The 27836-nt window shown below is 34.6% G+C and overlaps 1 protein-coding gene across 1 annotated transcript; it reads left to right on the top strand.

Annotated features, from left to right (window-relative positions):
* The first annotated feature begins 15133 nt into the window (after nt 1–15133).
* LOC143591001 (serine/threonine protein phosphatase 2A 55 kDa regulatory subunit B beta isoform-like) lies at nt 15134–27836 on the top strand. Its single transcript, XM_077071331.1, has 15 exons — nt 15134–15238; nt 18064–18167; nt 18310–18408; nt 18500–18619; nt 20977–21183; nt 21689–21780; nt 22079–22197; nt 24980–25103; nt 25285–25408; nt 25684–25752; nt 25845–25936; nt 26042–26119; nt 26214–26281; nt 27457–27688; nt 27762–27836. The coding sequence occupies exons 1-14, from the start codon at nt 15136–15138 to the stop codon at nt 27588–27590; spliced, it is 1533 nt and encodes a 510-aa protein (XP_076927446.1). The 5' UTR covers nt 15134–15135; the 3' UTR covers nt 27591–27688; nt 27762–27836.

The following is a 27836-nucleotide window of genomic DNA, read 5'->3' as shown; positions in this document are numbered from 1 at the left end:
AAAAATAATTATAATTATATAAAAAATAATTGATAAATATAATAAACGAGCCGAGTTCGAGCTTGAAAATCTACTCACGAGCTGAGCTTGAGCTTTGAAAATAGAGCACGAAACGAGCCGAGCTCAAGCTCATGCTCTGTGTAAGTTAAACAAACCGAGCTCGAGCTTAGTCTAGCTCGGGCTCGACTCGTTTGCACACCTAGTTCATAAAGGGTAGAACTGTACCATACCCCCTTTAACTTACAAAAATCTACCTCGGTAGTCCCCCTTGCAAGATTTGAAATCTAATGTGCATGGACCAATCACCATTACTCTTCACCGTCACGTAAACGGTCAACTAACTCTATATTTGGTGAGACCTCCGTTAAGTTGACGTTAACAGTGGCGGTAATAAATTATTACGGCGGTTGTCTGACACGGTCGCGGTTGTCAGGTGTGGTGGTTTCGGCGAGGGGTCGGATCTTGTCCCACGTACCTTTCGAACGTCCGAAAACATTTTATTATTGTCTTACAATTTTCAAAAAGTTTTTCTTTTTTATTATTATTATTGGTTTTTGAACAATTTCAGAAACTTGAATTATATAATATGCAAGTTACTTACAAATTATTTTATTTAAAGGGGTGGTAATGTTTATTTTTATTTTATTATTTTGTGTTACAAATTATCTTTTGGAGACACATTATGAGACGGAGAATGACTTTAGATCTAAAGATAGCCTAAAGACTTTATATTTTATATTAGTCTATCGTTTTAGATAAACTTACTGAGTTGTTGTCTATACACCAGCACGATTGTAAGACCTTGGCATTTTGGTGGTACAAATTACTTGTGCTATAGAACTTGAGAAGTTCTTGCACCGAGAAAGGGAAAATAGAGGGATGTAACATTAAGTCACTAATTACTAATAAATTGGTAAATTAACGTCGTAAAATAGCACGAGACTGTGAGATGAATATATGATCACTCGTTTTTTCCACTACACCACACAATCTACAATCCATCGACCCCACATTAAAATTTATTTTCTTTAATGTAAAAACTGGTTCTCATCTTACAAATTGTGTGAAGCGAAGGAAAAAAGTGATGTGGTGGCATTTTTGTAATTATGCTAGTAGTGTAATTACAAGTCAAAATACCACACAACACTAACCTTTATCAAACTATTAGGACAAAACATGGAATATGCGTTACATGTACCTTTAAAGAAATACACAATTTTTTTAGAATGATAACTTTCTTGTGTGTTAGGTAATCGCATTCTTCAAATTTGGAAAGCTACGTTGCCTCATGTTGATACACGTTTTGTACGTCTCAGTCTTTATTAGGGCATTAATGTAATTAATCTAAAGTTTAGGGGTCTTAATGTAAATATGGCTAAATGGGCCATTCGCTCTAATGTAATGTTACATTCGTTACCCCGTAACGAATGTAACACATTCGTCTAATCTGTAAGCTCATTCGTTAACCCAGATTAACGAATGAGATAACAAATGAGGGCTACTCGTTATATGTTAAAAATGTATTAACGAATGAAGAGTTCATTCGTGTGGTTAATGTAACGAATGACACATTCGTTAACTGTTATGTTAACGAATGTGGTCACCCCCTGTATATATGCTGTAAATTATTCATTAATGTAAGTTTTTCAAGTTTGTTTATCAATTCTCTCTCGTCACTCTGCCAATTCATTCTCTCACATCATTCATAACGTATAACAACATTAATCATACCTAAACATCATGTATCGTCGTAATCATAAGTTCTAGATCCTAACCCCAAGCTCTTTTCACCACAGTCAACAACATCTGTTACTCCTACACCATTGCCAAGGCCTAAGCACTCTTTTATGACATTCAGTCGTCCTCAAGGTCCTATGCAACCAGTACATCCTAATTTCTATCACATGGCTCCTCACGCTCAATGGTTTCACATGATGAATTTGTTGCATTTACAACACACTCAAATGCAAGCAGGTCGAGCTGCAAATGAGCTGGCACAACGAAATTTGTTTCGACATCTTCTATTGGCTCAGCGTGATAATAAGGAACTTCGAGCCCTAGTTGCTGCTCAGGGGGAGAGGTTAGACAAACAAGAGGACATTATTCTTCAACTAACATGCAAAGAATATGAATTAAAGAAGTTGAAGAATAATGAAGACGATCAGGATGGTGCAGGGGGTGGCGTAGATCAGCAACCGGGCGGAAGTTCCACACCGTCAGTGGGTAATAAGACTGATGCGAGAGTTGGTGGTGGGTCAGAAGATAGTAATCTATAGATTGTTCCATATAAAGATTACACGAGAGCCAAGCCAATAGACGTTATTCCGGCTAACATGTTTCTGTTTGTAGGAATGGATGGGATTGTTTACAGTATGGTGAATGCTGATGAGATCGAAGAAGGTGAATTTGTTGATCATTATTTAACAAAAGAACAAATTGCCTTGCTTCTGGATTTAAATGATGATGAGATTGAGGAATTGGGTAAGAATGTGGATGTGGAAATGGAAGATAGTACTGATACAGGTATTCCTCAAGGGAATGTACCTGATTTTGAAGAAGTGGAAATAGAATATGTTACTGCTGAAGAATATCCGGAGTTTTACACAGATAATAACAATGACTCGGGTATTCCGTTCTTTACAACTGAGCATTTCATTGCAGCAGAGCATCGATTACAGGAAGAAAAAGATAAGTTAAAAGCTACAGAATCGAGTCATGTGTCCACTACAGAGAAGAAGATGAAACGTGCTTTTGATACTATGTTTGAGCATAATGTTGAAAAGATGAATAAGATGATCAAGACTTTCAGATATCATGACCGAGAAGATGTGAAAGTTGAGAAAGCTCGGGAATTTGCATACCAGATGAAGAAGTACAAGCCTGCTAAAGACGTTAAAGGTGATATGGTGGCCTGGCAGTACGATTCAGATCTTAAGGTATATATCGTGAAGTGGGAGCATAGTATTTATTATTTCAGACGCCCACACGATATTTTATCTATGCCTCGATGGGATGTACGAACCTTAGCTAATTGTCCGTTTGTTAACCGTGGAGACGATAAATGGGCTAGCTGGTTCTACAGGCAGTTATTGCATGAAACCCGTTTTGGTTTCAAATTCTTCCAGCCTTAGGTGCCGACACACAAATATATTGACGAAATAGATGCACGCACGGGATGGAGGAAGTTAATCTTAATAGTGAAGCCGCCGAAGACGATGAAGAGGGTTCCGATGAAGATATTCCCTCAGAGTCTATTCACTTCATTTAATTATTGGTATTATGATAATCGTACAGGCGAAGCGGTTATTGTTTATGGCCAGGGTTCACGCACGAAGACGTTACGTGTATTTGATTCGATGTGGCTGGTCAATCTATCTGAGTCTGACAACGACGCGTTATTCACAAATCAGATCATATTCGCTAATGTAAAGGATTATGATCTTGCAATGCCGTTTCAGAGGGTTGTTCGTGTTTGCTACGCATACAAGATTCATAGCCGCGTTGATTGGAAGACAAAGATTTTTCAACGCTAAAGTATGATAAAGAGCTCGAGACGAGGGGGAGTTTGTTGATACACGTTTTGTATGTCTCAGTCTTTATTAGGGCATTAATGTAATTAATCTAAAGTTTAGGGGTCTTAATGTAAATATGACTAAATGGGCCATTCGCTCTAATGTAATGTTACATTCGTTACCCCGTAACGAATGTAACACATTCGTCTAATCTGTAAGCTCATTCGTTAACCCAGATTAACGAATGAGATAACGAATGAGGGCTACTCGTTATATGTTAAAAATGTATTAACGAATGAAGAGTTCATTCATGTGGTTAATGTAACGAATGACACATTCGTTAACTGTGATGTTAACGAATGTGGTCACCCCCTATATATATGCTGTAAATTATTCATTAATGTAAGTTTTTCAAGTTTGTTTATCAATTATCTCTCGTCACTCTGCCAATTCATTCTCTCACATCATTCATAACGTATAACAACATTAATCATACCTAAACATCATGTATCGTCGTAATCATAAGTTCTAGATCCTAACCCCAAGCTCTTTCAAGTATTGTAGAAACGTTATACGGACGTTTACAAGCCTAGGAACTAGTCGCAAATCGATACGTTAAGTCGTGTTCATTCAATACGTTAATAGAGATCAATACATTAAGCCTGGAGAGAATCCGGCAGCATAACGTTACAAAGGATAAATATGGCACAAATCTCTATGCACATTCACTAGGGAAGGCCTATTTATAGGCAGTCCTTCTCATTCGTTAACATCACTAACGAATGAGGCTTCCCATAGCGAATGACCTCCCATTCGCTAAACATCCTTAGCGAATGGGCATTACTTTAACGAATGAGCCTCCATTCGTTACACGGTAGTAACGAATGAGCTCTTACATTAACGAATATGTCTAGTCTTTAACGAATGAGGCCCATTCGCTAAACATCATTAGCGAATGTGCCTTTATACATTAATATAAAGACTAAACAACCTCTATCCTATTCGAACAACTGCGGACACCAAATCTGTGCACTAACACCTCACTCCGACTAGATTATGTTGTCTTAACCAGGCTCATGCTGGCTTCGAAGTTTGGCTTGGGCGTTCCTCAAGAAAAACATATCGCTGACTGTCACTTGACAGTCGTTGTGCAGCCACAAAAGCATAACTCATTAACTCTCTGACAACCTCGCAATGCATAGTTCAAACCCCTTATTGCCATAATCCATCAAAAGTGGCATATGTGAGGATCGAACTTAAGTCTCCACTAGAGAACCAAACATCCTACTACTAGGCCACAAGTGGAAATTTAACACACACATTAATACTTCAATTAAATTATATTAGAGAAGATATATGTTTTAATTTTTTTTTTGAAAAATAAACTTCATTATACAAAACAAACCACATGCCAGTCCTTAAATCAAGAACCACATGGAAAACCAGAAATTACAACAATATAAGAGGGGAATCGTATCAGTCCTTCCATTCTATGCATTTGAATTTAGATCTATTTCTAATCCAAAAAAATAAACTAGCTTTAATCTTCGCGATAACATCTACCACTTTAACTTTTTTTCTTTGAAAAACCATCTCATCTCATTTCGCGATATGTTTTAAATCATAAATTTTTTTGTACATGCCCTTTTCATTTCTTTAAATATGTGTTATGTAAAGCGTTTTTAGATTGTTTTGGGATTTTTTTTGCAGGATAAATAAATATAATAAGGTTTAATAAAGCGTGAAACAAGGGGCCATGACAGGTGGTCCAAGATGTCTGTATTGTTAAGTATATATCATATTTAATGAAATTAATTGCACATTCACCGAACGCTCAAACCGTATGCCCTAGTGCCCACCTTCTTTCATCTTCACAGTTTTATAATGTCAAGGTGGTGTTTGTTTTTTCTTAAAACATTTGCAGGAGGCTTATCTTTGCGGGCGTGCAGACATAAGCTTCTGAAAACTGTTTGTTTTTTTTTAAATAAGATCTACAAACTACTTTTATGGTCTTAAAAAAAAGCTATTGTTTAACTTTTTCACACTTCTTAACATCCTACCAACACCCAATATCTAACACCACCACCCATCATCCGTTGCCGCCACCACCACCGTCCACCACCACCATCGTCCGCCACCACCACCACCCACCGTCCACTACCACCACCACCGCCACCATCCACCACCCACCACCACCGTCCATCACCACCACCACCACCCACCCGTTGGCCACAACCATCGTCCACTACCGCCACCCACCGTCCGCAACCACCACCCACCACCACCACCTACCATCCGCCACCAACACCATCCACCACCCACCACCACCGTCCATCACCACCACCACCACCCACCCGTCGGCCACAACCGTCGTCCACTACTATTAACCATCGTCCGCCACCACCACCACCGTCGACCACCCACCACCATCACCGTCCATCACCACCACCACCCACCGTCCGCCACCACCACCCACCGTCCGCCACCAACACCGTCCACCACCCCCCACCATCACTGTCCATCACCACCACCACCCATCGTCCGCCACCACCACCGCCCACCACCAACTATTTTACTAATCTACAGATGTTAAATGACTTACTGTGATATGTATGATATGTAGCTAATATTCAGCTTATGCAGACGATACCCAGTTTATTAAACAAACAGTATTATATTTTCAGATTGCAGACCTTCAGACCACATCTTCATTTGCAGACATGAAATCAGATGAAATCAGATTGCAGACAGTTTTTGTCTTCAAAAACAAACAACACCTTACATGCATGAGATAATGAATATTGGTTTTGCTGCAAGGGCGGATCTATATGGAAGCCAGGGGTTGCCCGGGTTACCCCTCAACTTTCTTAAGGATGTGTTAGATTTTTGTTTTTCCCTCCAATTTAAAGATAGGTTACCCCTGAACAAATATTAGGATACCTCTCAAAAGCCTTAGCCTTGAAGTTAAAAGAGGAAAAAAAATGTTTAAAAATTTTCCGACCATAGAGCGGTGGCCGGCAAACTGTTATTGAAACATTGAAGAGGACGTACTCTATATATGAAAATGGGTTAAAGACTTAAAGTGGGCTTTTAAAACATAAAGGCTTGACCCACCTATAACCTACTTATGAAAAGAAAACATTTTTTTCATTATTTTATTTTATTATATATCATATCTTGAATTCACTATACAATTTCCAAAAGTCCTTTTGACATTCTTTCTAGGTTTCCGGTTTCTTTTATTTGTATTGGTTTTGGTTTTTTATTGTTACGTACTTTTTATTATTGAAATAATTGAATTTAATTATGTACGAATGTTTATTCATATGCTAGCATATATAATTAAGTAATTTAGTTAACTTTTAGATATTTAAAAATATAATGCAAAGCTATTCTTTCTAGTTTTTAATAACTTGAATTTGTTTTTTATATGCACTTTATAGAAGATATTTTATGTCTCATAAATGGTCTCTCAAAACATCTTAAAATGGTCAAGAATTATTATGAACGGCTAAGTTTTAAACAGAACAATACGAACATTGAATGAATTAAGACAAAAAAGGTTTGATACGATGTTGGAAGATGTATTTCTAAATTGCAATTTTTCAAGACGGATTTACGCAATTAAATGAGTGATGATTATACGAACAATGGTCTAGTTAGTGTGGTCGAAAGAAAAACATTTGATAAAGTAATAGATGACGATGTAATGACTTGACTTCAAACTTTACAAAGCCGGAAAGGAAAAATCTATTATGTATTTGTTTAACTTTATTTATGTACCTGCATTAAGTGAATGCACGGTAAAAAAAATAGGTTACCCCTGAAATTCTCTTCTAGATCCGCCACTGTTTTGCTGGTTAATAATAATAATCAATGTTGCAAAAGTCGCTAGGCAGGCATTAAGCGGCCGACTGGGGATTTGGGTGTACTCGGACATAGTAAATATAAAGAAAATTAGTTTTTGAATATTTTATATGTGTTAAATATCATAAATTTACTGATATCTATAACAAAATAAGCGAATATCAATATAAGAAAGAAGAATTCATTTTTGAATACTATGTTATTCTATAAATTGCTAATAAGTAATTAAAAAATGATATTAATTCTTTAATATTATAGAAATACGAATTATGTTTTATTTTTTAAGTCAAAATAGGTCCAAGTTAACCGACTATATGTGACTCTGGCTGAGGTTGACCACATTTGATCGATTCTTAGTAACTAGACGGAGTTAAAGAAACTCGTCTCGGCACCGTACCTTGTAACGAATACTCGGGGAATACTCGGCCTTATGGACCTCCTTACACAACATTGATAATAATTCAACAAATGAGATAAGAATCTAAAATAGTGATTCTTTTTTCATAAATGAATGTACAACGAAGCCATGTCGTGGGCAATCAACTTACACTACTATAGGGCCATGTTATAGCTACATTATTCTTATTTGATTTCACATCATCAAATGGTCGTTCATAAAGCACTCAGACGACCATTTTGATCAAAAATTCAAAATAGTTAAAGTTTGAAGATTATTAGGTAGAATGACCGTTTGAACGATATTCAGATGGACGTTCTAACCATTAAGAAACAAACTTTGAAAGTTAATGGTTTGAACGGTCGTTTAACCAATATCTGAACGACGGTTCTGACTATAGACGGTCATGATCAAACCTTAAAAGGTTAAAATGGATGCTCCATATTTGTTCATACGACTGTTTGAAATGATTTGTGATTAAATATAAGGCCATATGTATAGATGGCCTCAAATTTTTAATGTTAATATGTGTGTTTGGTTGGTTGGCCATGGCATGTTAAGAAGTCTCAAGCTTCAAATCAGATGTTGGTCAACTCAGACAAATATATCACTAAATAGAGCACTCTTTAGTGCATCCTTCCCTTTAGTCTTCTTTTTCAATTTCCATGCAATATATATAAAGATTAAAGCATTTAGAAGAGAATTTTTATTTATTTATTTATTTAACCTTTCTTCAAACAATATCTTCCTCCTCAACTCTCATTCGTGCCGCGTATACGATTTCGGGGCTCTTTGATCCCGCCTCTGTCACCTAAGATCGAACTCGGCTCGTTTCTAACTAGATTTTTAAAACTCGAGCTCGACTCGTTTTTCTAACTCAAGCTCGTCCAGTGTGTGTTTTTCAAGTACAAACTCTGGTTGTTTATTACTTATTAGTTATTTATAAATATTTTTATATATTTATAGTCATAATTTGTATATAACATAAAATATCTTTTAAAGAGCCGACCTCAAATGACTCACAAGCAGCTTTTTTTTTTTCGTTTTTGTATGATATAGTTACTTGAATCATGTTAACAAGTTTTATAATGAGATTATCATAAGCATATACATGCTATTTAAACATCAAAAGTTAGAAGTGTTATGTTTCCTTAAAACTTGCATAACTAGTCAAATATTATGTACAATTGAAATTAGTAAATAAACCAAAAGTAGATAAAATGAAACAATAATGGGATCTCATAACTTATGAAAGCCATAAACCCCACAACCATCGTCTCAATTGTCTACTTCATGTCCATCAACCTCTGCAAACTTTCATTTGGATATGTTATGTCACGTTATCGTCTTCTTATTTTTGGACCACTTGAATGTTTGTATTCTTTCTCTACTTTGCGTTTTTAGAAATGTAATCATTTATGTGCGGTTCCATCTCGACGTTTGTACTTAAGCTAAGTTTACTAAAATGCCCATCAACTTAACAGACTTTTCTAACGGAGTTAGTGATTTGGATAACATTGACAGCAAATGAGAAACCTCAAGGGTCTAGTTGTAAAAAAAGAAAAAAAGAAAAACCTACATGGTGGCATTTTTTCTAATTATGCTACACTTTACAAGTAAAGTAATACTTCATTTTGTTATAAAGTAATTATTATTACACTACAACAAAGTAAGTATAACAATAATAATTACATTACACTTTTTAGTATAATTACTTTATTTGGAATAATTACGAAAAAAGCCATCGTGTCCATTTTTCGTTCACTTCGTATGTTTCGTACGATAAATACTTGTTTACATTACACTTTGTATGTATTCCATTTTTCCCTCACTTCATATACACACACATACAAAGTTACGAGAAGACAGAAAAAACTACTATTGCATATCAGTCATTTTTTTCAATTATCTATTAATTATAAGTCTAGAAATGTAAAAAAGATAAAAGAATATATAGCTTACAAAGTTATATATCTGTATTTCATACGAGCTACATATACGTAGTGTACAAGTTGCAAACTTCGTGAACTATATAGTTTTTCTTTTACCTTATAATATAAGGAAATGAAATAAAATACATTTAAAAGCCAACTGACTAATAGTAGTTTTCTCTGTTTTATTGTATTTTTTTAATTTTCTCATGATCCATTTGTTATTTCTAAAAACAGAGAAGGTTGATATATATCTCACTATTAAAATAAAAATTAGTAAATAAATAAATCAATTTTTATCATACATTTTAACATCTCATGATCCTATGATGTAATTATCATACTGAATTTGAATTTTAATATTACAAAAGCTTATGGTCCATGGATGTTGCAGGTCTGGTGGTTTCTGGCATTGCTTGTGTTTTATTTTTCATTCACTCATTTCTTCATGTGTTCGTACTTGGTAGGGCTATGCATGTTGCAACAATAATATTATGAAATCAATGACAAATACCATATACAAATTTTGTCTCACATCCCAAATTTTCAAGTATTTCAATTCCAATACAACCATTATACCAAAAGAAATTTAAATAAATTTGCTTTAGTTATTACTTACTTTCTATTACATAATTACAAGTTTTAAAATGATAGTAACAATAATAGTTTTAAATAAACAAATTTAGACAGTTATTCGTATCTGTAAGTTAAAAGCAATTTTGGTGCATTTGATATAATATATAGTTTAATTCTAAAGTTTTAAAAAGGCATAAGCTGAAACTATTCCCTTTACTTATTAGGTTCTTTTCATGTAAAATATTTTAGAGACTAGCAACTTGTTACAAACTTCATTGTCTCTTAGTTTTCAAAGCACATTTATCTTAGGTTTTTATTATTATTTTTTATTTTTTTTATAATGATGCAAATGAGTCGAACCCAAACTCTTGATTGGTTCATATAACTTCGAAGAGCTTGAATTCTGCTTGTTTCGAGCTCGAGTTCGGTCTTCGGCTCATGAGTAATTTTATAAGCTCAAGTTTCTTCTTTTTAATTAAGTATTTTACTATGCATATATAACTACTTTATACATTAAAAAATTAACTTTGCATGTTATGTTATTTAGTTATATTTGTTGTAATTATACCATATGTATAGGTAGAGGATAATGACAAAGTTGTTTATATTGCGATTCTAATCATGCTTGGTACATGAAACTCAAACTCGTGTATTAAATGAGCTCTAATGTAATATTTAGTTTGTTTAAGCTCGTCTAATGTAGTAATGTTAATATCGACGGTGATGGATCTAGACATAAATCTCAGGGGTAACGTTTAAATTTTTTTTTACTGTATTCAATACAATGTAAACGAAACAAAAATAGAAGCACGATATATGAGGTGCAAATTTCTCCTATACATTTTTTAAAGCTTGAAATTGAGCCATTACACCATGTTTTTTTACTTTAACTAACGTTTCTCTTTCGCTGCACAAATTAAAGCATTGTTCAAATACTTATCACACATTCACTTACGCAAACCCGTATTGATAAGTTTCATTTTAGAAAAACATATTTCAACGGTTGCGGTTGCAACCGGTAAAACCAACGCTAGCTTTAACATTTGATAAACAAAAGAAAACATGACGTGCTTTCTGGTTTCCACCATTACACGAGCAAGGTCACACATTCACCCAAATTTAAAAATGTATCATCTTTCTTTAAAGTGTGATAAAAGGTCATACGATCACCGAAATACACCATATTTTTTCATTACTAAAATTATTCAGATACATTTCCGAAAATGTCACTATCTTAGATATGTCAAACATAGAAAACGAATCTCAAGATTTAATCCAAACATATTTTTTAACAAAATAGTTAAAACCTCACTAAATCTATTTCCAAGTCTTCAATTTGCATATCCAAAGGACCAAAACTGTTTTAAAATTTTCAACCTCAAAATGATGATTATGTTTAGTTTTTGTTTGATATTTCTCATTCAAGCAAAAGGAAAAAAAAAAGTTAATGGTTCTATTTGTTTTGGGCTATAAGCTTTGTTTGGGCTTTTTTTTTATTTGAACTTTTAAAATATGATATTTCGTAGAGCTTGTTTATGCTTGAGTCTGTTTCTGTTTAATGTTTCTCGTTCAAACAAAAGAAAAAAAAAAGATTTGTTGTTTTTATTTGCTTTGAGCTTTATTTAATTTGAACTTTTAAATTGGTTGACCTCTAAACATATAGGGGTAATGTAAAAAGTTTTCAGAGGAAGCGAAATACGAAAACGACCCAAAAAGAAAAAAAATACACTGTCGACGAAAAGTTGAGGGGTAGCGGATGGTAGCGGGTAGCGGATGCTACGCTACCCCTGCTTATGAAGTGCGTCTACCACTGAATATCGAGTAGCTAATGAACGGTTTTATACTTTTGTTGATATGTGAAGTTATATATATATTTGCCTCTTTTGAAATATATAAAACTAAGCCCATTGTTTAAAACTTTCAATAATTTTTTCTAGTTAAGATACCTTATATATATAGATAGAAGGACAAGGAGAAAATGGCATATGAACCACTAGAAGACACAAGTTATGATGTCTCTTTTTTATCATTGATTCAGGCCACCTTTTTCTTTTGCCTTGAACCCTAGCTAACAGGTGGCAGGGGGGGTTCAATCCCAGATGATCAATTGCTGCATGAGGGTCAGCCTGGGTTCAGTCTGTTTGTATACGAGTCACTCATGTTTTAATTTGGGTTCTATTGATATTGATACCAATCACTAAACAAGGTAATAAGGTAGGTCATTGTCACTACTCACCAGTCACCACCCCAAAACCAATCCCAAAATATTGCTATTTACCATGTTACTTACAAATCATTACATATCTTTTCTTTCTTTCTTTTTTTTAAGAGTGAAGTGTTAATTTAACTAAGTTTCAATACTGTTTTAATAAAATTATTCAATTTTTTTTCTAACTAATAAAATCACGATAAATTGAAAATAAATAATCCCATATTTTGTGTATTGGTCGATAATAATCCTAACTTTAAAAATCACTACCAACAGTCCAACCTTTTAGTTATTTTTTTTTCAATTGTCCTTCGTTAAAAAACACTTAATGCCGTTAAGTTTTTTCCGAGTTTCAAACTGATATTTTAGGGTTTTTGATTAGAAGAAGGATACGGGTCGACTGATGTAAAAGTTATCTCGAAACGGTGATCCAAATGACGAAACATTGTTTCAATTCGGGTGTTTGAATTACCAAATAACAAAAATCAAGCCATTTGAATCACCGTTTAGAGATAAGATTTACATCAGTCGACGCGTATCATTCTTCTGATAAAAAGCCCTAAAACATTGGTTTGAAACTCGAAAAAAACTTAACGACGTTAAGTATTTTTTAACGGAGGACCATAATAGCTGAAAGGTTGGACCGTTGGTAGTGAGTTTTAAAGTTGGGATTATTATCGACAATGCAAAAAATGTAGGATATTTATTTCCAATTTGCCTAAAATCACCATAATTTTAACTCATTAAGTTGGGTGACTTAAATGAAACAGTTATTAAACTTGTTTGAAATTTATTGGTAAAGATAATCACTAAATAGTTAAAAAAATATATTGTTGTCATTGTTTCAACTACGTCATTTAGTTTTAATGCTTTTAATAACATAATAGCGGTTAAAAATATAAAAAATTTGAGTGATTGTGTTGTTAAAAAATGTTTAGGGACTTTATAAAGACAATAACATAAATAATCGGTTACTAGTAGATCTATATGAGTTATTCATAAGAAATAAATTATTTGAGTTTGTTTCTTTTTGGGAGTCTCATTCCAAATAGACATGTTTTGTTGATGTGTAGAATTAGAGTGGAAGCAATAAATTTTGGAATTGTTTAAATCTTATATGTGATTAGGAGTGTGTGCGAGTCGAGGAGCTTGAGCTCGTGATTTCAAGCTCAGGTTAACTTGGTTAGGATCGTTTATTATTTATTAATTAATTTATATATATAGTTTTTCTTATTTTTATATATTTTGCGAAAAATCTTAACTCGAGCTCAATTGTGAAGTGTTAACTTAATACATAGTAGTCCAAAATAGGTGTAACTTAAAAGAATACTGAAGGCTCGTTAGGGCTCGGTGAGTGTAAACGAGCCTCGAGCTCGGGCTCAATAACTAAACGAGCTTTATTTGAGGCCCGGGCTCGAAAAGTTCTCAAGCTTTTTATCCATCCGAACTTGCGAACAGCTCGTTTCGGTTGCACCGACAGTACCGTGATGGGCCAAAATGCTAGGGCCAAACCCAAACTGGTGGGGTCGCAGGTATTGAGATAAATTAGGTAATAGCAAACTTTTGAATTTTTGTAGACGTAATAACAAAATTACATAAGTTCGTAATACCGTTATCATAACTATAAACAAAAAATGTGGCCTGATATCTTTCGTATTTTGTTTTTTGAAAAATATAACATGTTTAATAATAAATATATTATGGCCACTTTAGTGAATACGTGAGGACCAGTGGACCACTATATGGGTTTTAAAGGATTTGTTGGCCCATGAACATGGGCCAGGCCAGACTGTGCTCTTTCACCATAGGCCCAGACTACAATTGTGGTAGAATATTATAAAATTATATTTGAATATTTTTTTTTGTTGTTAAAGCTGTAATGCTGTATAATTTAAGTGGTGTTCTTTTGATTCTTGTATAAATTCCAATCACTTAAAAAACTTGTATGTATATGTTAATTCAAAATGAAGTGACTGAATTACTCGTCACGACTAAAGGACTTATAAATTACTCGTGGGTGTTGATTACGAGGTATGAAACTTATTTAGTCGTGACGAGTAAATGATTAGTGAACCCGCTCGTTATGTGGCAAATTTTAATTGGTTTCACAAACTACTCGTGTGCCATCAAAATATACTCATCACGACTAGTTCATAATACATATTTTCAGAATTTTTTACAAATGAATGATAAAACTTTAAATTTGTTTTCATAAACTATTATTTTCGGAATTTTCCAAAAATAAACAATAATAATAATAATAATAATAATAATAATAATAATAATAATAATAATAATAAGGGTTTGGTGACTGGTTCTATCCTTTGTATCGACTACGAAGAAAAACGAGGCGATTGATTGATTGTCTGCGTCTTCTGCAAATTGAATCTGAATCAATCCATAAACAAATCAATTACGATGATGATACTCTTCAATCATCCCTAATTAATTCAACCTCCAAATGCCACATTATTATTACTCTTCACTCTCGATCCGTACACCACCATTCAATCGCTATTCGGTCATGCGTTTCATTCATTCATTTCACTTTAATTAGATTTAGGTTTACCTATTATTATTATTATTATTATTATTATTATTGTTATTCGATTGATTACTTACTTAACGAAGAAATAAGAGGAAATGAACGAATCAGCAGCAGCTCCACCACCACAGCAGCAGCAGCTAGAGTGGAAGTTTTCTCAGGTCTTCGGTGAACGTACCGCCGGTGAAGAAGTACAGGAAGGTAATAATAATATTAATAATAATAATAATTACCTTTAATTATTTGTTTAATTGATCAGTTTAGGTTGTTATTATTATTGATTTTAGTTTTGTTGTTACGATCTGTAGCTATATGTTAGGGTTTGAGCTGATCAATATATTAGTGATTGATTGATGATTACGGAAACTATCAGATTAGGTTTAATATTTGTGCTCTGATGAGGTAGTAACTAGTAACTGTTAATCAGCTTGTTTAATTGTTTTAATGTATTACTGACACTTGTTAACTAACTTTTAGGGCTTAGTAACGTAGAATTCTAGTGTTATTAGTGTATAGAATTTGCAGCGCATGCTACTGTATGATTGGTTGACATATTAGACAGGTAGTTGGTGGTTATGTGAAGTTTTATATTGTTACTAGTTAGTTACTACATAAAAGTTTGGTTTAGGTTATTATTGATTTTTATTTTTATTTTTACTTACGATCTGCGGAGTTATGTTAGGGTTGTGATTGATTGATGATTATGGAAACTATCAAATTTGGTTTAATACTATTGTGCTCTGATCAGGTTACTGTTTTAATCAGTTCTTGTGATTGTTGTTTTTGTATGTAAGCGTGGAATTGTAATGTTATTAGCGTATATAGAATTTGTAACATTATGCATATTTGATCACCTGTGCCACTGACACTGTATGATTGTTCTGATATTAGATAGGTGGTTATATTTAGTTATTTACTTTATACTGTTCTTACCAGTGCTACTGTGTGAATGGTTGTGATACAGTATGTTGTCTGTTTACTGGATTGATAGATTAGTGATTACGGTAACAGTCAAATTAGGTGTAATGAATCCTTGTACTTGATATAGTTGTTGAGCTAGAGGAGTATCACATGTAGCAGATTATAGACTTGTTTATTAAGTGTAGGGCTTGTAGAGGTTTTTAACAGGCATGAGATATTCACATACCAGGACGTTTCAGATGACGTTGACGAAAATCTAAACAAGTAGTATAGCGTTTATACGAGTGAAGGTGAAAATTTTGGAAAATCGTAAAAGTTTGAACAAGAATGAGATTTATAGTTCATACATGAAGAATTATATGAGGCGTGGCTTTATGTTTGGGTTTGGATACGGTATGATTGATGATTATGGAAACAATAAATTAGGTTTAATACTTGTGCTTCGATCAGGTAACTGTTAATCATATTATATAGGTGGTTGGTGGTTGTATCTGTTGGGGCTTGTAGAGGTTTTTAATGAATTAATTCTAGTGATTGTTGTTTTTATATGTAAGCATAGAATTCTAGTCTTATTAGGGTATAGAATTTGCAACACATGCTACTGCATGATTGGTTGTCATATTAGATAGGTGGTTGGTGGTTATATTTGTTATATGCTGTTACTTGTTACCAGTGATGGTTATGCCAAGTTTTATAATGTTATTAGTTAGTTACTACATCAACGTTTAATTTTGGTTATTATTTATTTATATTTTTATTGTTATGAACTTACGATAAGCGGATTTATGTTAGGGTTTGGAGGTAGTATGTTGTTTGTTTATTGGATTGAATATTGATACCTTAGTGATTAATTGATGATTACTGAAACAATCAAATTAGGTCGTTAACCAACTCATGCTCAGTAACTGTTAAGGCTTGTAGAGATCTTTAATAGATTACTTCTAGTGCTTGCTGTTTCTGTAAACATAGAATTCTAATGTTATTAGTGTATACGTTTTGCAACACATTATTACTGCATGATTGGTTGTGATATTGGACAGGTGATTGGCTGTTTATATTTATTATAGACCGTTCTTACCGATGATGGTTATGGCAAGTTCTATATTGTTACAAGTTAGTAGTTTCTACATAAAAGTTTTAACATCATTATTCTAATTTAACAGTTATGGAATCTCATCATAGGTTGGAAGTTTTATGTCCAATCACATAGTTGCTGAATTTGTTTTGGGTATCATTACTACATTATTGCTTTTATTTTATTGAAGTATAATTTCTATAATTAGTATGGGTTGAAATTGAACGCCTACATACTTTCCACGTGCTTTGACTCGGAAGGCTGTTCCAACGTGTTTGGCACCCTTAACGTGACAAAAACGTGTCACGAGAATATCGCCAGTTGTTTTGTGTTTTATGTCATTGCAAATTCTTTTTATATCTGTATGTTACTATCACATTGTTCACGTGGTAGATGCTGTCACTTAGATATACTCATATACCCTATGTGTGGTCATCACAGGCCTTGCTTTGATATACGAAATGCATCAGTGATTAGCAGCTATTAACCCCCATCAACTTCAATATAGTTTCCACTGTTTTATATGAGGACAGGTTATATGAATAGCTAAGTTTTGTGTCGCAGATGAGTAAGCAGGATTAAAACATTTATAGATGGCAAGTAGGGAATATTATACTATATAAGAGGGCAATGTTTAATGTGAACATAAGTAATCGAATCTTCATCTTTTCTAGAAATTAGTTATTACTTTGTTAGCTTTGTTTTTCATTTTACTTTATCACCAAATTTTAGAACTTTGATATCTATTACTTATTGCAGTTTTCTATGGTTCACAAATTAGACCTTTTCTTGGCATCTACTTTTTTAGTCATGCAGTTTTTTTTCCTTAGCTGTTTTAATGACTTATGAAGCAGTCAAAATGTTTTACCTTTATGAATTCATATGATCTTTGTATCTTGTGTTTTAAGTTTCAACTCCATTTACTTTTGTATAATCTAGGACCATTTTGTGTTATTGTTCACTTTTTAGCCTTATCCAAAAGTTTGTGATTATCTGATTTTATCTGATTTATTTGTGTTTTCTTTTTCAGTTGATATTATCTCAGCAATCGAGTTTGATAAAAGCGGTGATCATCTTGCAACTGGTGATCGTGGGGGCAGGGTAGTATTATTTGAAAGAACAGATACAAAGGAGGTTTGTGCCAGAGTATATTCTATTTTTTGTTTGATATTTTCTTTATGTTTTACAACTTGCATTTTGTACTTATGGTTTCTGACTTTCTGTATATGGTTTATCATGTTACTTGCACTCATTTTAATTTTGCTGCATTGTGTAGAATGGTGGAAGTAGAAAAGATTTAGAGAAGACTGATTACTCAACAAGTAGGCATCCAGAGTTTCGATACAAAACTGAGTTCCAGAGCCATGAACCTGAGGTATTATTGAGCTCTTTATCATGTTTATTTACTAGTTGATTGCTATATATATATATATGTTGTTACTATATCTCCATTTTTTCTCTCTCAGTTTGATTATTTAAAGAGTTTGGAGATTGAGGAGAAAATTAACAAAATTAGATGGTGCCATACAGCCAATGGTGCCCTTTTTCTTCTGTCCACTAACGATAAAACTATTAAGTTCTGGAAGGTAATCACTCCATATTCTTCTCACTTTGTTGCATAATTACATTGCTTGTAACATGCTCATATCTGTAAACTGTAGACTTTATTTTGCATTTATGGTATTTCATTTATGTCAAGTCTAATACTGACGTTTATGTCAAGTGATAATATTCTTTTATCAATTAGTTGTCAATCTCTTTATATAACCACAAAAAAAAAGTGAATTCGATGTTCCGTGATGTGCTTCTTAAACAGTAACACCACAAGTTCAAAAGGATATTATATAACATTTTTGATCTAGTATAGGAAGCTGTTTGGTTTAGACTTTAGAGGTTAGTTTAGTCATGGATTATAAAGATAACTCAAACATGCACAGTTAATACTTGGTTAATACTTGTAACCAGAGTACAACCCTTCTCGATTTGGGTCCCTATTCGGAACCATTTGATAGAAACAAAAGAACTGATTTTTTATTATTGAAAATGAAAAAGATAGGGACCCAATCGAGAAGGTTTGGTCTCCGGTTACAAGTATTAATCATTTAAATTGATAAACAAAACATTGACATCCAGTAAACTAGAACAAGAACATATATATAAAACTAAGAGGGTATTTGGCTAAGCTTATTTACTTGTGGCTTTTTCAAAGTAGTGTTTAAAAAAAGTGTTTTGGATTAGCTTTTGTGCTTGTAACCAGAGTACAACCCTTCTCGATTTGGGTCCCTATTCGGAACCATTTGATAGAAACAAAAGAACTGATTTTTTATTATTGAAAATGAAAAAGATAGGGACCCAATCGAGAAGGTTTGGTCTCCGGTTACAAGTATTAATCATTTAAATTGATAAACAAAACATTGACATCCAGTAAACTAGAACAAGAACATATATATAAACTAAGAGGGTATTTGGCTAAGCTTATTTACTTGTGGCTTTTTCAAAGTAGTGTTTAAAAAAAGTGTTTTGGATTAGCTTTTGTGGTTGGAAAAACCAAAAAGTAGGTAAAAATGATCAAAAAGGACATTTTTATATATATTTACTAGTTTTACAGATCATGGAATGGTGGGTATATTTGTAATTTGGTATTCCAAAAGCGAAAAGCTTGGATTTCTTGCTTCTGAAAACCATCTTTTTAACACAACAAAAAGCAAAATCTAGATGCTTTTATGACTATAATTGCCTTAGTAAGCGCTGCAGTTATTTCCTAAACCTTAGCTCTTCATCTTCCCACTACCCCTGTTACTCAATAACTGCTTGGATCCATAAGCTCCCTTGGATCCGGCCCTAATACTCACCCGAATAGAAGTCGGGTTCATATCAATACATCCTGCCCGGTAACCGACTTCTCCTCAAGTCGAGAATGGCAACTTTCTTGCTAATTCTCTGCGTTTCAAATCTTTATTCCCAGCATGAAGAAAATATGATATCATGTTATGGATATTGACTTGCTTGTTGTAATAGGGCCATACTTCCTCCAATTTGAGTGCAACAGAAGTAGCTGTTGTACCAAACGCGTACAAAAGTTGCACCATAGATCCATACAACTCAAAAACTTGGGTTTGTTTGTCCCGAACTCACCCACCAATGAAGACCCAAGACCAATGTTACTGCCACTATTTGTATCATCACTGACAGCAAGGTTAATCATGGCTGAAAAAGAAGGAAATTCGTGTACGACTCCAGACATGGGATTGTCACTGGTATCGTCTTCCTTGACCAGACCTCAGGTTCTTTGTCGTCCACTTGTTCCTGAACTCATCAAAGCTTGGGGGAGAACTTTGATCGTTGCACCAGAGGGGTTTTCCAAACATCACGGTCTTGAGTGCTGCAACATCATCCCTCAATTGCGACTCTATGGTGTCGAGCTTGGCGGCAATGGTGGACAGCTGAACGGCGATTTGATCGGGCGAAACACTACTGCCAGTTTGCCATCATTACCCCTGGTCTGCACCATCGTTCCTTTAGTTTCCCGGCAATGGAGCGAATTGATAAAAACCGAAAGAACTGACTTTTTATTACTGAATATGAAAAGGACAGGGACCCAATTTGAGAAGGATTGGTCTCTGGTTACAAGTATTAACCAAGTCAATTGATAAACAAAACGTTGACATCTACTAAACTAGAACAAGAACATATATATAAGACTAATTGCCTTGGTAATTGCTGCATTTATTTCCTAAACCTTAGCTCTTCATCTTCCCACCACCCCTCTTAATAACTGCTTTGACCCATAAGCTCCCTTGGATGCGGCCCTAAATTCACCTGAACAGAAGTCGGGTTCGTATCATTATTCTTTTTTTAGGCTGGATGCCATGTCTTTCTTCTTATATCCTTTTCATTTGTTTGTTTATGTTATCTTGCGTCATTCCCTTTTAACATTATACAGGTCCAAGAGAAGAAAATCAAAAAAGTTGCAAGCATGAATGTGGACCCTTCCAAAGTTGTTGGAAAGAACAACATTGCTAGTTCAAGTGTTTCTTCTAGTACTAATTCTTATTTAGCAAATGGGGGATTGAAAGATAAGTCTTCCACTAATCTGATCAACGACTTCAAATTTCCTTCTGGTGGCATTCCATCACTGCGTCTACCTGTGGTATTCTATTTACCTCTGCTGTGTGTGTATGTATATATGTTTGTTTGTTATGTTATTCAAATAAATTATCTTAACGAAGCAGAAATAGTTGTGATAATTGAATGAAGGGTTATTGGATTTTAATAATCCCAACTCAGAAAATGTTTACAAACAGTCCCATCTTTGATCGTATTCTCCTCCAGCAATTTCATACTAACTGAAAAGTAACCCCGTTAGCTTTTTGATTACGTGGAACATAATATGGAATTTCTGGAAGAAAATGCGTTCAAGTTGGGACTGTCGGTAAACATTTCCTGAGGTGGGATTAATCTCGGCCAATAGGTGAAAGTTGGAATTATTGCAATCCAATAACTCTTGAATGAGTAGTCAAAGTATGGTATATGTTTCTCATCACCATCCAAGTATCCTAACTTTTTTTTTTGGTCTTAATAATTACTCTTCTGTTTTTGCTAGTTTTATTTAATTATCTTTTCTTCAACTGATGTGGCACTTCAATTTTATGTAGGTGACTTATAATGAGACTAGTCTTGTTCCCAGATGTAGAAGAGTGTATGCTCACGCACATGACTACCATATCAACTCAATCTCAAATAACAGGTTTGGATATTTTATTCTTGCAAGTAATACACTTAACTTTGCTTATCGACAAACATCTGATCTTGTCTGCCTGAATCTCATCTTGCAATTTATATATGATGCGTCTTGAGGAGATGCTATCGGCTGATATTAGTTTTTAGTTTATATATAGTGTGAAGTCGGTCTACATATCACCAGTAATAATAATATTAAATTAATACCAGTGAACAACGAATAGACTGTTCAAGTATTCATAACCCGTAGGTTAAAATATGTTCTGACACCTGCTTTTTCTTTCCTTCTCATTTTTATGTATCAGTGATGGCGAAACATTCATCTCAGCTGATGATCTTCGGATAAACCTTTGGAATTTGGAAATTAGCAATCAGAGTTTCAACATTGTTGACGTCAAGCCTGCTAACATGGAGGATCTTACTGGTACAATATTTTAACAATTATCTTACACTCAGTTTAATACATGCTCTAGTTATTGGGAAGAGATGCACAAATCCACAAGGTATTTAGGAGTGGGACAGGTAGTTAGAGGTGGCAATTTCATTTTCAATCAATTTAGTTATGAACAATTTGGTTGTGTTCTATCTAAAAAGGTTCAAATAATATAATTAACTAAACGGAGATTGCTCAAATGAGTTGGAACTTGGAAGTTTTCCAAATTGTTTCTATAACACATATAGCCGCCTAAATCATTTTCATTCAAAGATTTAGATTTAATTGTAACAGTATGATTGTTTTTAGATTTAACTGTAACAGTATTATTGTTTTATCATTATCTTTTTTTTCAAGATAATCACTAGTTAGGTATTTAATTTCTACATTGGTATTAGTATTAGTTTTAAGATTATATTATTACTTTTGAGATAAACTTAGTGATGTAATAGGTTTGGAACGGTTTATTATATTTATTTATATACTTGTCTAGATCATTGATCAACATTACAATATAATATGTTTGTTTTTTCAGTTTCTCGCAAATATTGTTTTTGTATTGGTAAATTAAAATGAAGATTATTTATATTCTTCTTAGGAAATTGATAGGGTTTGATATGCTATAGATTGGATATAGGGAAGATAATAAGGCAAACAAAGAACCGAACTATAGTATTAATGAAAATGTATAGAAAAGTTACAATAGAAATTCCCGGGCCTAGCCCTCTCACTGCATATGTAGGAGCCATGGTACTACCATTTTAAACATAAATCTACTCTCCCTCCCTATTAGCTAATAATACCTATTTATAGAATTATAACTTGCACTTGACCCCCTCCCAAAATAGACAATGATCATGATTCCTATCATTACCCCCCCCTTCGAAACAGTCTTGTCCTCAAGACTGGGAACAAACAACTGACTTGACAACCAAGCGGAGGCTTCCCCGAGAGTGTTTTCAGGTGGTCGACCCTGCCCATGCACCACCCACAAATGATATGATCCAACAAGTAACTCAATAACAGGACTTGTCTTGTACGACCAATGAATACCCGGTAGTTTGGTGGTAAAGAAAGTGCCAACAGAGGTAAACGTGCCAAAAGACAGAACCCAGTCAACAAGAGTGGTCCAAAGCTGAGAAATCCCCTTGATGAAAAACCCATCAGAAAAGTTATTAGAATCTCCTTGTTGAACCGTAGGAATGAAGCCAACATTTATGATTGTAGACGGATTGTGAAGAATGGCATTTGGACAAACGAGCAAAGGTACCGTACCTCCTTTCCACCCAAGGCGTCTATCGCCAATTGCGAACGTATACACCACCGTGACCGATGTAAATTGTTGTTGAAGCACGGTGAACGTGTGAGGCTGCTGAGACGCTAACGCCGGTCCGAGGAACTCCGCAAAACAGCAATGGCAATCAACAATTTGGGTGAGAATAATCGGATTGGACTTGAAATCAACTTGTGCAATCGAAGCAAAAGAGGAAAACGCAATCCAATAGGCTGGAACTTGAGTAGTAACTGGGTGTTCAAGAGTGGAAACCTGGTCATTAGATTGTTTGACAGATCTGGGTATGATAGCAGCCACCTGAGCCATCATAGATGAAGATCCAGAATAAGAACTATTCGTCCGGTCAATTTTTAGATCTGAAGACAGATCTGGAAGAAATGACGGAGATCTGGGAATTAATATCGAGACGTCATGTGCCAGATGTGCCGGTTTAGCTGAATCAGAAATCGGAGGTCCAGGTTCGGCAAAGTCAGATTTGAAACCCAAAGCAAAGAAAACGTTACCAGCGAACCCAGAGCCTGACGAATCAAGGTTTGAAGAACGTATCTCCTCATTCAATTGCTCATATGGACCCGATTTAGAATTTGACCCGGAGAAAATCTCGCCGGAAAACAATGAACCATCGACGTTCTTCTTCTCATGATGTTTCATCCAAGTGAGAACCATCTTCCGAAACTCAGCCGATTCTACTCGATCCACTTCTAACGCAGAGAGAGAAACCCTAATTTCAGTAAACATCAGATTGAAGCTGTTTAATCTGTTGTTCGTGAATGTCCAAACGAGAATTCTGATTCACCATAATTGAACCGGAAAAAAATCAGACTTAGATCCGAAAAGCAGATCTGAAATCGAATTGGATCTGAGATCTGAACGTGAAAGCAGATCTGGAAATTGAAATCGAATTGGATCTGAGATCTGAACGTGAAAGCAGATCTGGAAATTGAAATCGAACTGGATCTGAGATCTGAACGTGAAAGCAGATCTGGAAATTCAAATCGAAAGGAGAGCGGAGGTGCGGCAGGTCGGACCAATGATAGGGTTTGATATGCTATAGATTGGATATAGGGAAGATAATAAGGCAAACGAAGAACCGAACTATAGTATTAATGAAAATGTATAGAAAAGTTACAATAGAAATTCCCGGGCCTAGCCCTCTCACTGCATACGCAGGAGACATGGTACTACCATTTTAAACATAAATCTACTCTCCCTCCCTATTAGCTAATAATACCTATTTATAGAATTATAACTTGCACTTGACCCCCTCCCAAAATAGACAATGATCATGATTCCTATCAGAAATGTATACAAAGTGTTCGTGAGTCAATCTCACTAACATCTGTTTTAACCCACACTAACATCTCTTCTTCCAAGTTGGTGTAATGCTATTTCTTAGCCTTGACCATATGCTTATTTCTTGGCTTGTTTGTATATTATATATACCATGACTGTGAATCATCTTTTGTTTTCACTTTTCAGAGGTGATTACATGTGCTGAGTTTCATCCTACTAATTGTAGCACACTAGCTTACAGTAGTTCAAAAGGATCTATTCGCCTCATTGATTTGCGTCAATCCGCATTATGTGATAAACATTCTAAACTGTAAGTGCTTTGGTTGAACTCATGTCATCTCTAACTTCAAATTCAGTTTTGCTTTTCTTAAGTTAAGAACAATGGGATTGTGGGTATCCTGAAACCGTTTAGAGGACATGTTACGTGTGTTAATGGCTAGATGCATTGTAGCCTTTATATAAAAGGAGCAATAATAGATGTGTTTTTATAGGTTTGAGGATCAGGAAGCACCTGGTTCAAGATCATTCTTTACTGAGATAATAGCCTCTATTTCTGATATAAAATTTGGAAGGGATGGAAGATACATACTTAGTCGTGACTACATGACCCTTAAGGTTTGTGATTATTTCTTTTTTTGCTATATTTTCATCTGTTGCACTTTCGAGTCTTGACAATTTATTTAAAATAACTTCACATCTACAAAAGAAGAAAATAAAGAAAAACTTGTCTAACAGGTTTGATTTAACTTTTATAAACGCCTGTTAGCTTCAATATCTGGTAGACGCGGCACTATTGTGGACTATTTTAGATTTTTAGATATTAAAATAATAGTCAACTATTTCTCTGGTTCTGATTGGTTATATTACCTGAAATTCTACGGTTTGTGTAGCTATGGGACATCAACATGGACTCTGGTCCAGTTTCAACGTTCCAGGTGCATGAACATTTAAGACCTAGGGTATGTACTGAAACCTATTTCATAACCAACTTTTATCCTTTTTTTTTTCTCTTTTCGGTTTGCATTGATGGTTTTGAATTGCTTACCTACAGCTATGCGACCTATATGAAAATGATTCAATTTTTGATAAATTTGAATGCTGTTTGAGTGGTGATAGCCAGCGAGTTGCAACTGGTTCTTACAGGTAAAACAAACACGCACACACACATATACATATATATAGAGAGAGAGATACATATATACATCATTTAGGTGGCCACTAAATTGTTCTATTTGTGTGATTTTTCAGCAATTTATTTCGTGTGTTTGGGTGCGGTCCTGGCAGCACCGAAGAAACCACATTGGAAGCTAGCAAAAACCCAATGAGGTAGTTAATTTTAAATTATTACTTTTTTCGAACGATATTTTACTTTCTGTAGATGTGATTTGATAAGAGGTCCTTTTGAAACAAAAAACTGTAGGAGACAAGTTCAGACACCTTCAAGGCCTATCAGATCTCTAAGCAGCATTACTCGCGCGGTTAGACGAGGTCCGCTGTTTTATTTTTCTTTTCTTCTTTTATAATTTAGAGGTAGCAGTTTCAACCTGTTCGCTTGCTAATTGTGTGCATTCGGGCTGTGCTGTATTTATCACACGGGTCAATAAAAAAAGCTAAATTGAGTTGACCGAGTTGAAAATAATGCATAAAACATCGTAGTAGTTTTATTAAAAAAATCAAATTATCACTGTAACAATATTGATTTTTTTTAATTATAATTGACTCGTTAATTACATACGGCCTTTTCTTTGAAAAAGAAGTATATGTGTAGGACCATGTTTGACTGAGCCCAAACCAGTTTGGGCCCGGACCCAATTTGTGCACCTTTTAACTCAAGTACTAGGGCTGCAAACGAACCGAACGAACACGAACATGGCCTTGTTCATTTTCGTTTGTTAAGGAAATAACGTGTTCACGAACACTTACCGAACGAGATTTTATGTTCGTGTTTGTTCATTAAGGAAATTAATGTGTTCACGAACATAAATAATATCGGCAGAGCCTAGAGATTGAGATCGATGTATTCATCAATGTGAATAATGAGAGAAAATTCATCATTTTGAATAATGAGAAAAGAAATGGTAACAATGCAAAAACAATGTGAGAATATTGTTTCCTATTTTATGTTAGGGGTCAGGGATGAGATCGGTACCGTACCAATACCAAAAATCCCGGTCCCGAAAATCATAAATTCTTGGTACCGGTACTGGTACCGAAATATTCGGTTCGGTACCGGTACTGTTATTGAAGGTAAAAATTCAGGAAATACCGGTACTGTACCGTACCGGCCCCGAAACTCGAAACTTTGGTACCGATTCGGTACCGATGGTACCGATTTCGGTACCGGTACCGGTACCAATCGGCACCGGTACCGAATTTGCTTATCCCTATTAGGGGTAATAAGTTAAAGCATATAAAATGCTCTAATAAAATAAATTAATGTACAAAAAACTTTCATGAACAACATATACAAATTAACATGAACTAACGTTCATGAACACATTACCGACAATTTAACTAATCAAACGAAATTTCTTGTTCATGAACTTCCCGCCAAACGGTTCACGAACGGTTCGCTGAACGTTTGGTTCTTTTACAGCCCTAAACTCAACCCATCCATTTGGTTTAATATATAATAATTTATAAAGAAAGTGGTATTCGTTTAGGAGGGGGAGAGAGCCCAGATGCAAACGGGAATTCATTTGATTCGACAACAAAGCTGCTTCACTTGGCATGGCATCCTACCGAAAACTCTATTGCTTGTGCTGCTGCAAACAGCTTGTACATGTATTATGCCTGATAGACACCCGAACCACAACAGCGTCACCAATATTTCCTTCTCGGGTCGACTCAACAGACCTGTGCCAGATACGGTTCAGAAAACCGATAGGAGTCACGGTCTGTTTCTTCTATTAAATTTTTTTTTGTTGGAAAAAACTGTTGTTTCTCTTTTTGACGTGTCGGGCTGAAGTGAGGAAGAAGGATTCAAACTGTAGCTCTCCTACAACCTTGTTGAATTTAGGTTTTAAGTTGAAAGATGTAGTTG

The sequence above is a fragment of the Bidens hawaiensis genome, unplaced genomic scaffold (genome assembly GCF_021521415.1).
Source record: "Bidens hawaiensis isolate Kalapana, Puna unplaced genomic scaffold, B.hawaiensis_p1.1 tig00039120_1, whole genome shotgun sequence".
NCBI classification, from domain to species: domain Eukaryota; kingdom Viridiplantae; phylum Streptophyta; class Magnoliopsida; order Asterales; family Asteraceae; genus Bidens; species Bidens hawaiensis.
The sequence above is the reverse complement of the archived record's forward strand: the minus strand, read 5'-3'. Positions and strand labels throughout refer to the sequence as shown.

What these genes read in the sequence shown, in the direction of transcription:
- LOC143591001 (XM_077071331.1), top strand. Translation starts at nt 15,136, where the DNA reads ATGAACGAATCAGCAGCAGCTCCACCACCACAGCAGCAGCAGCTAGAG. An exon ending in TCCAGAGCCATGAACCTGAG is followed by an intron (nt 18,409 to 18,499) that starts GTATTATTGAGC and finishes TTTCTCTCTCAG; the next exon opens with TTTGATTATTTAAAGAGTTT. An exon ending in AACTCAATCTCAAATAACAG is followed by an intron (nt 21,781 to 22,078) that starts GTTTGGATATTT and finishes TTTATGTATCAG; the next exon opens with TGATGGCGAAACATTCATCT.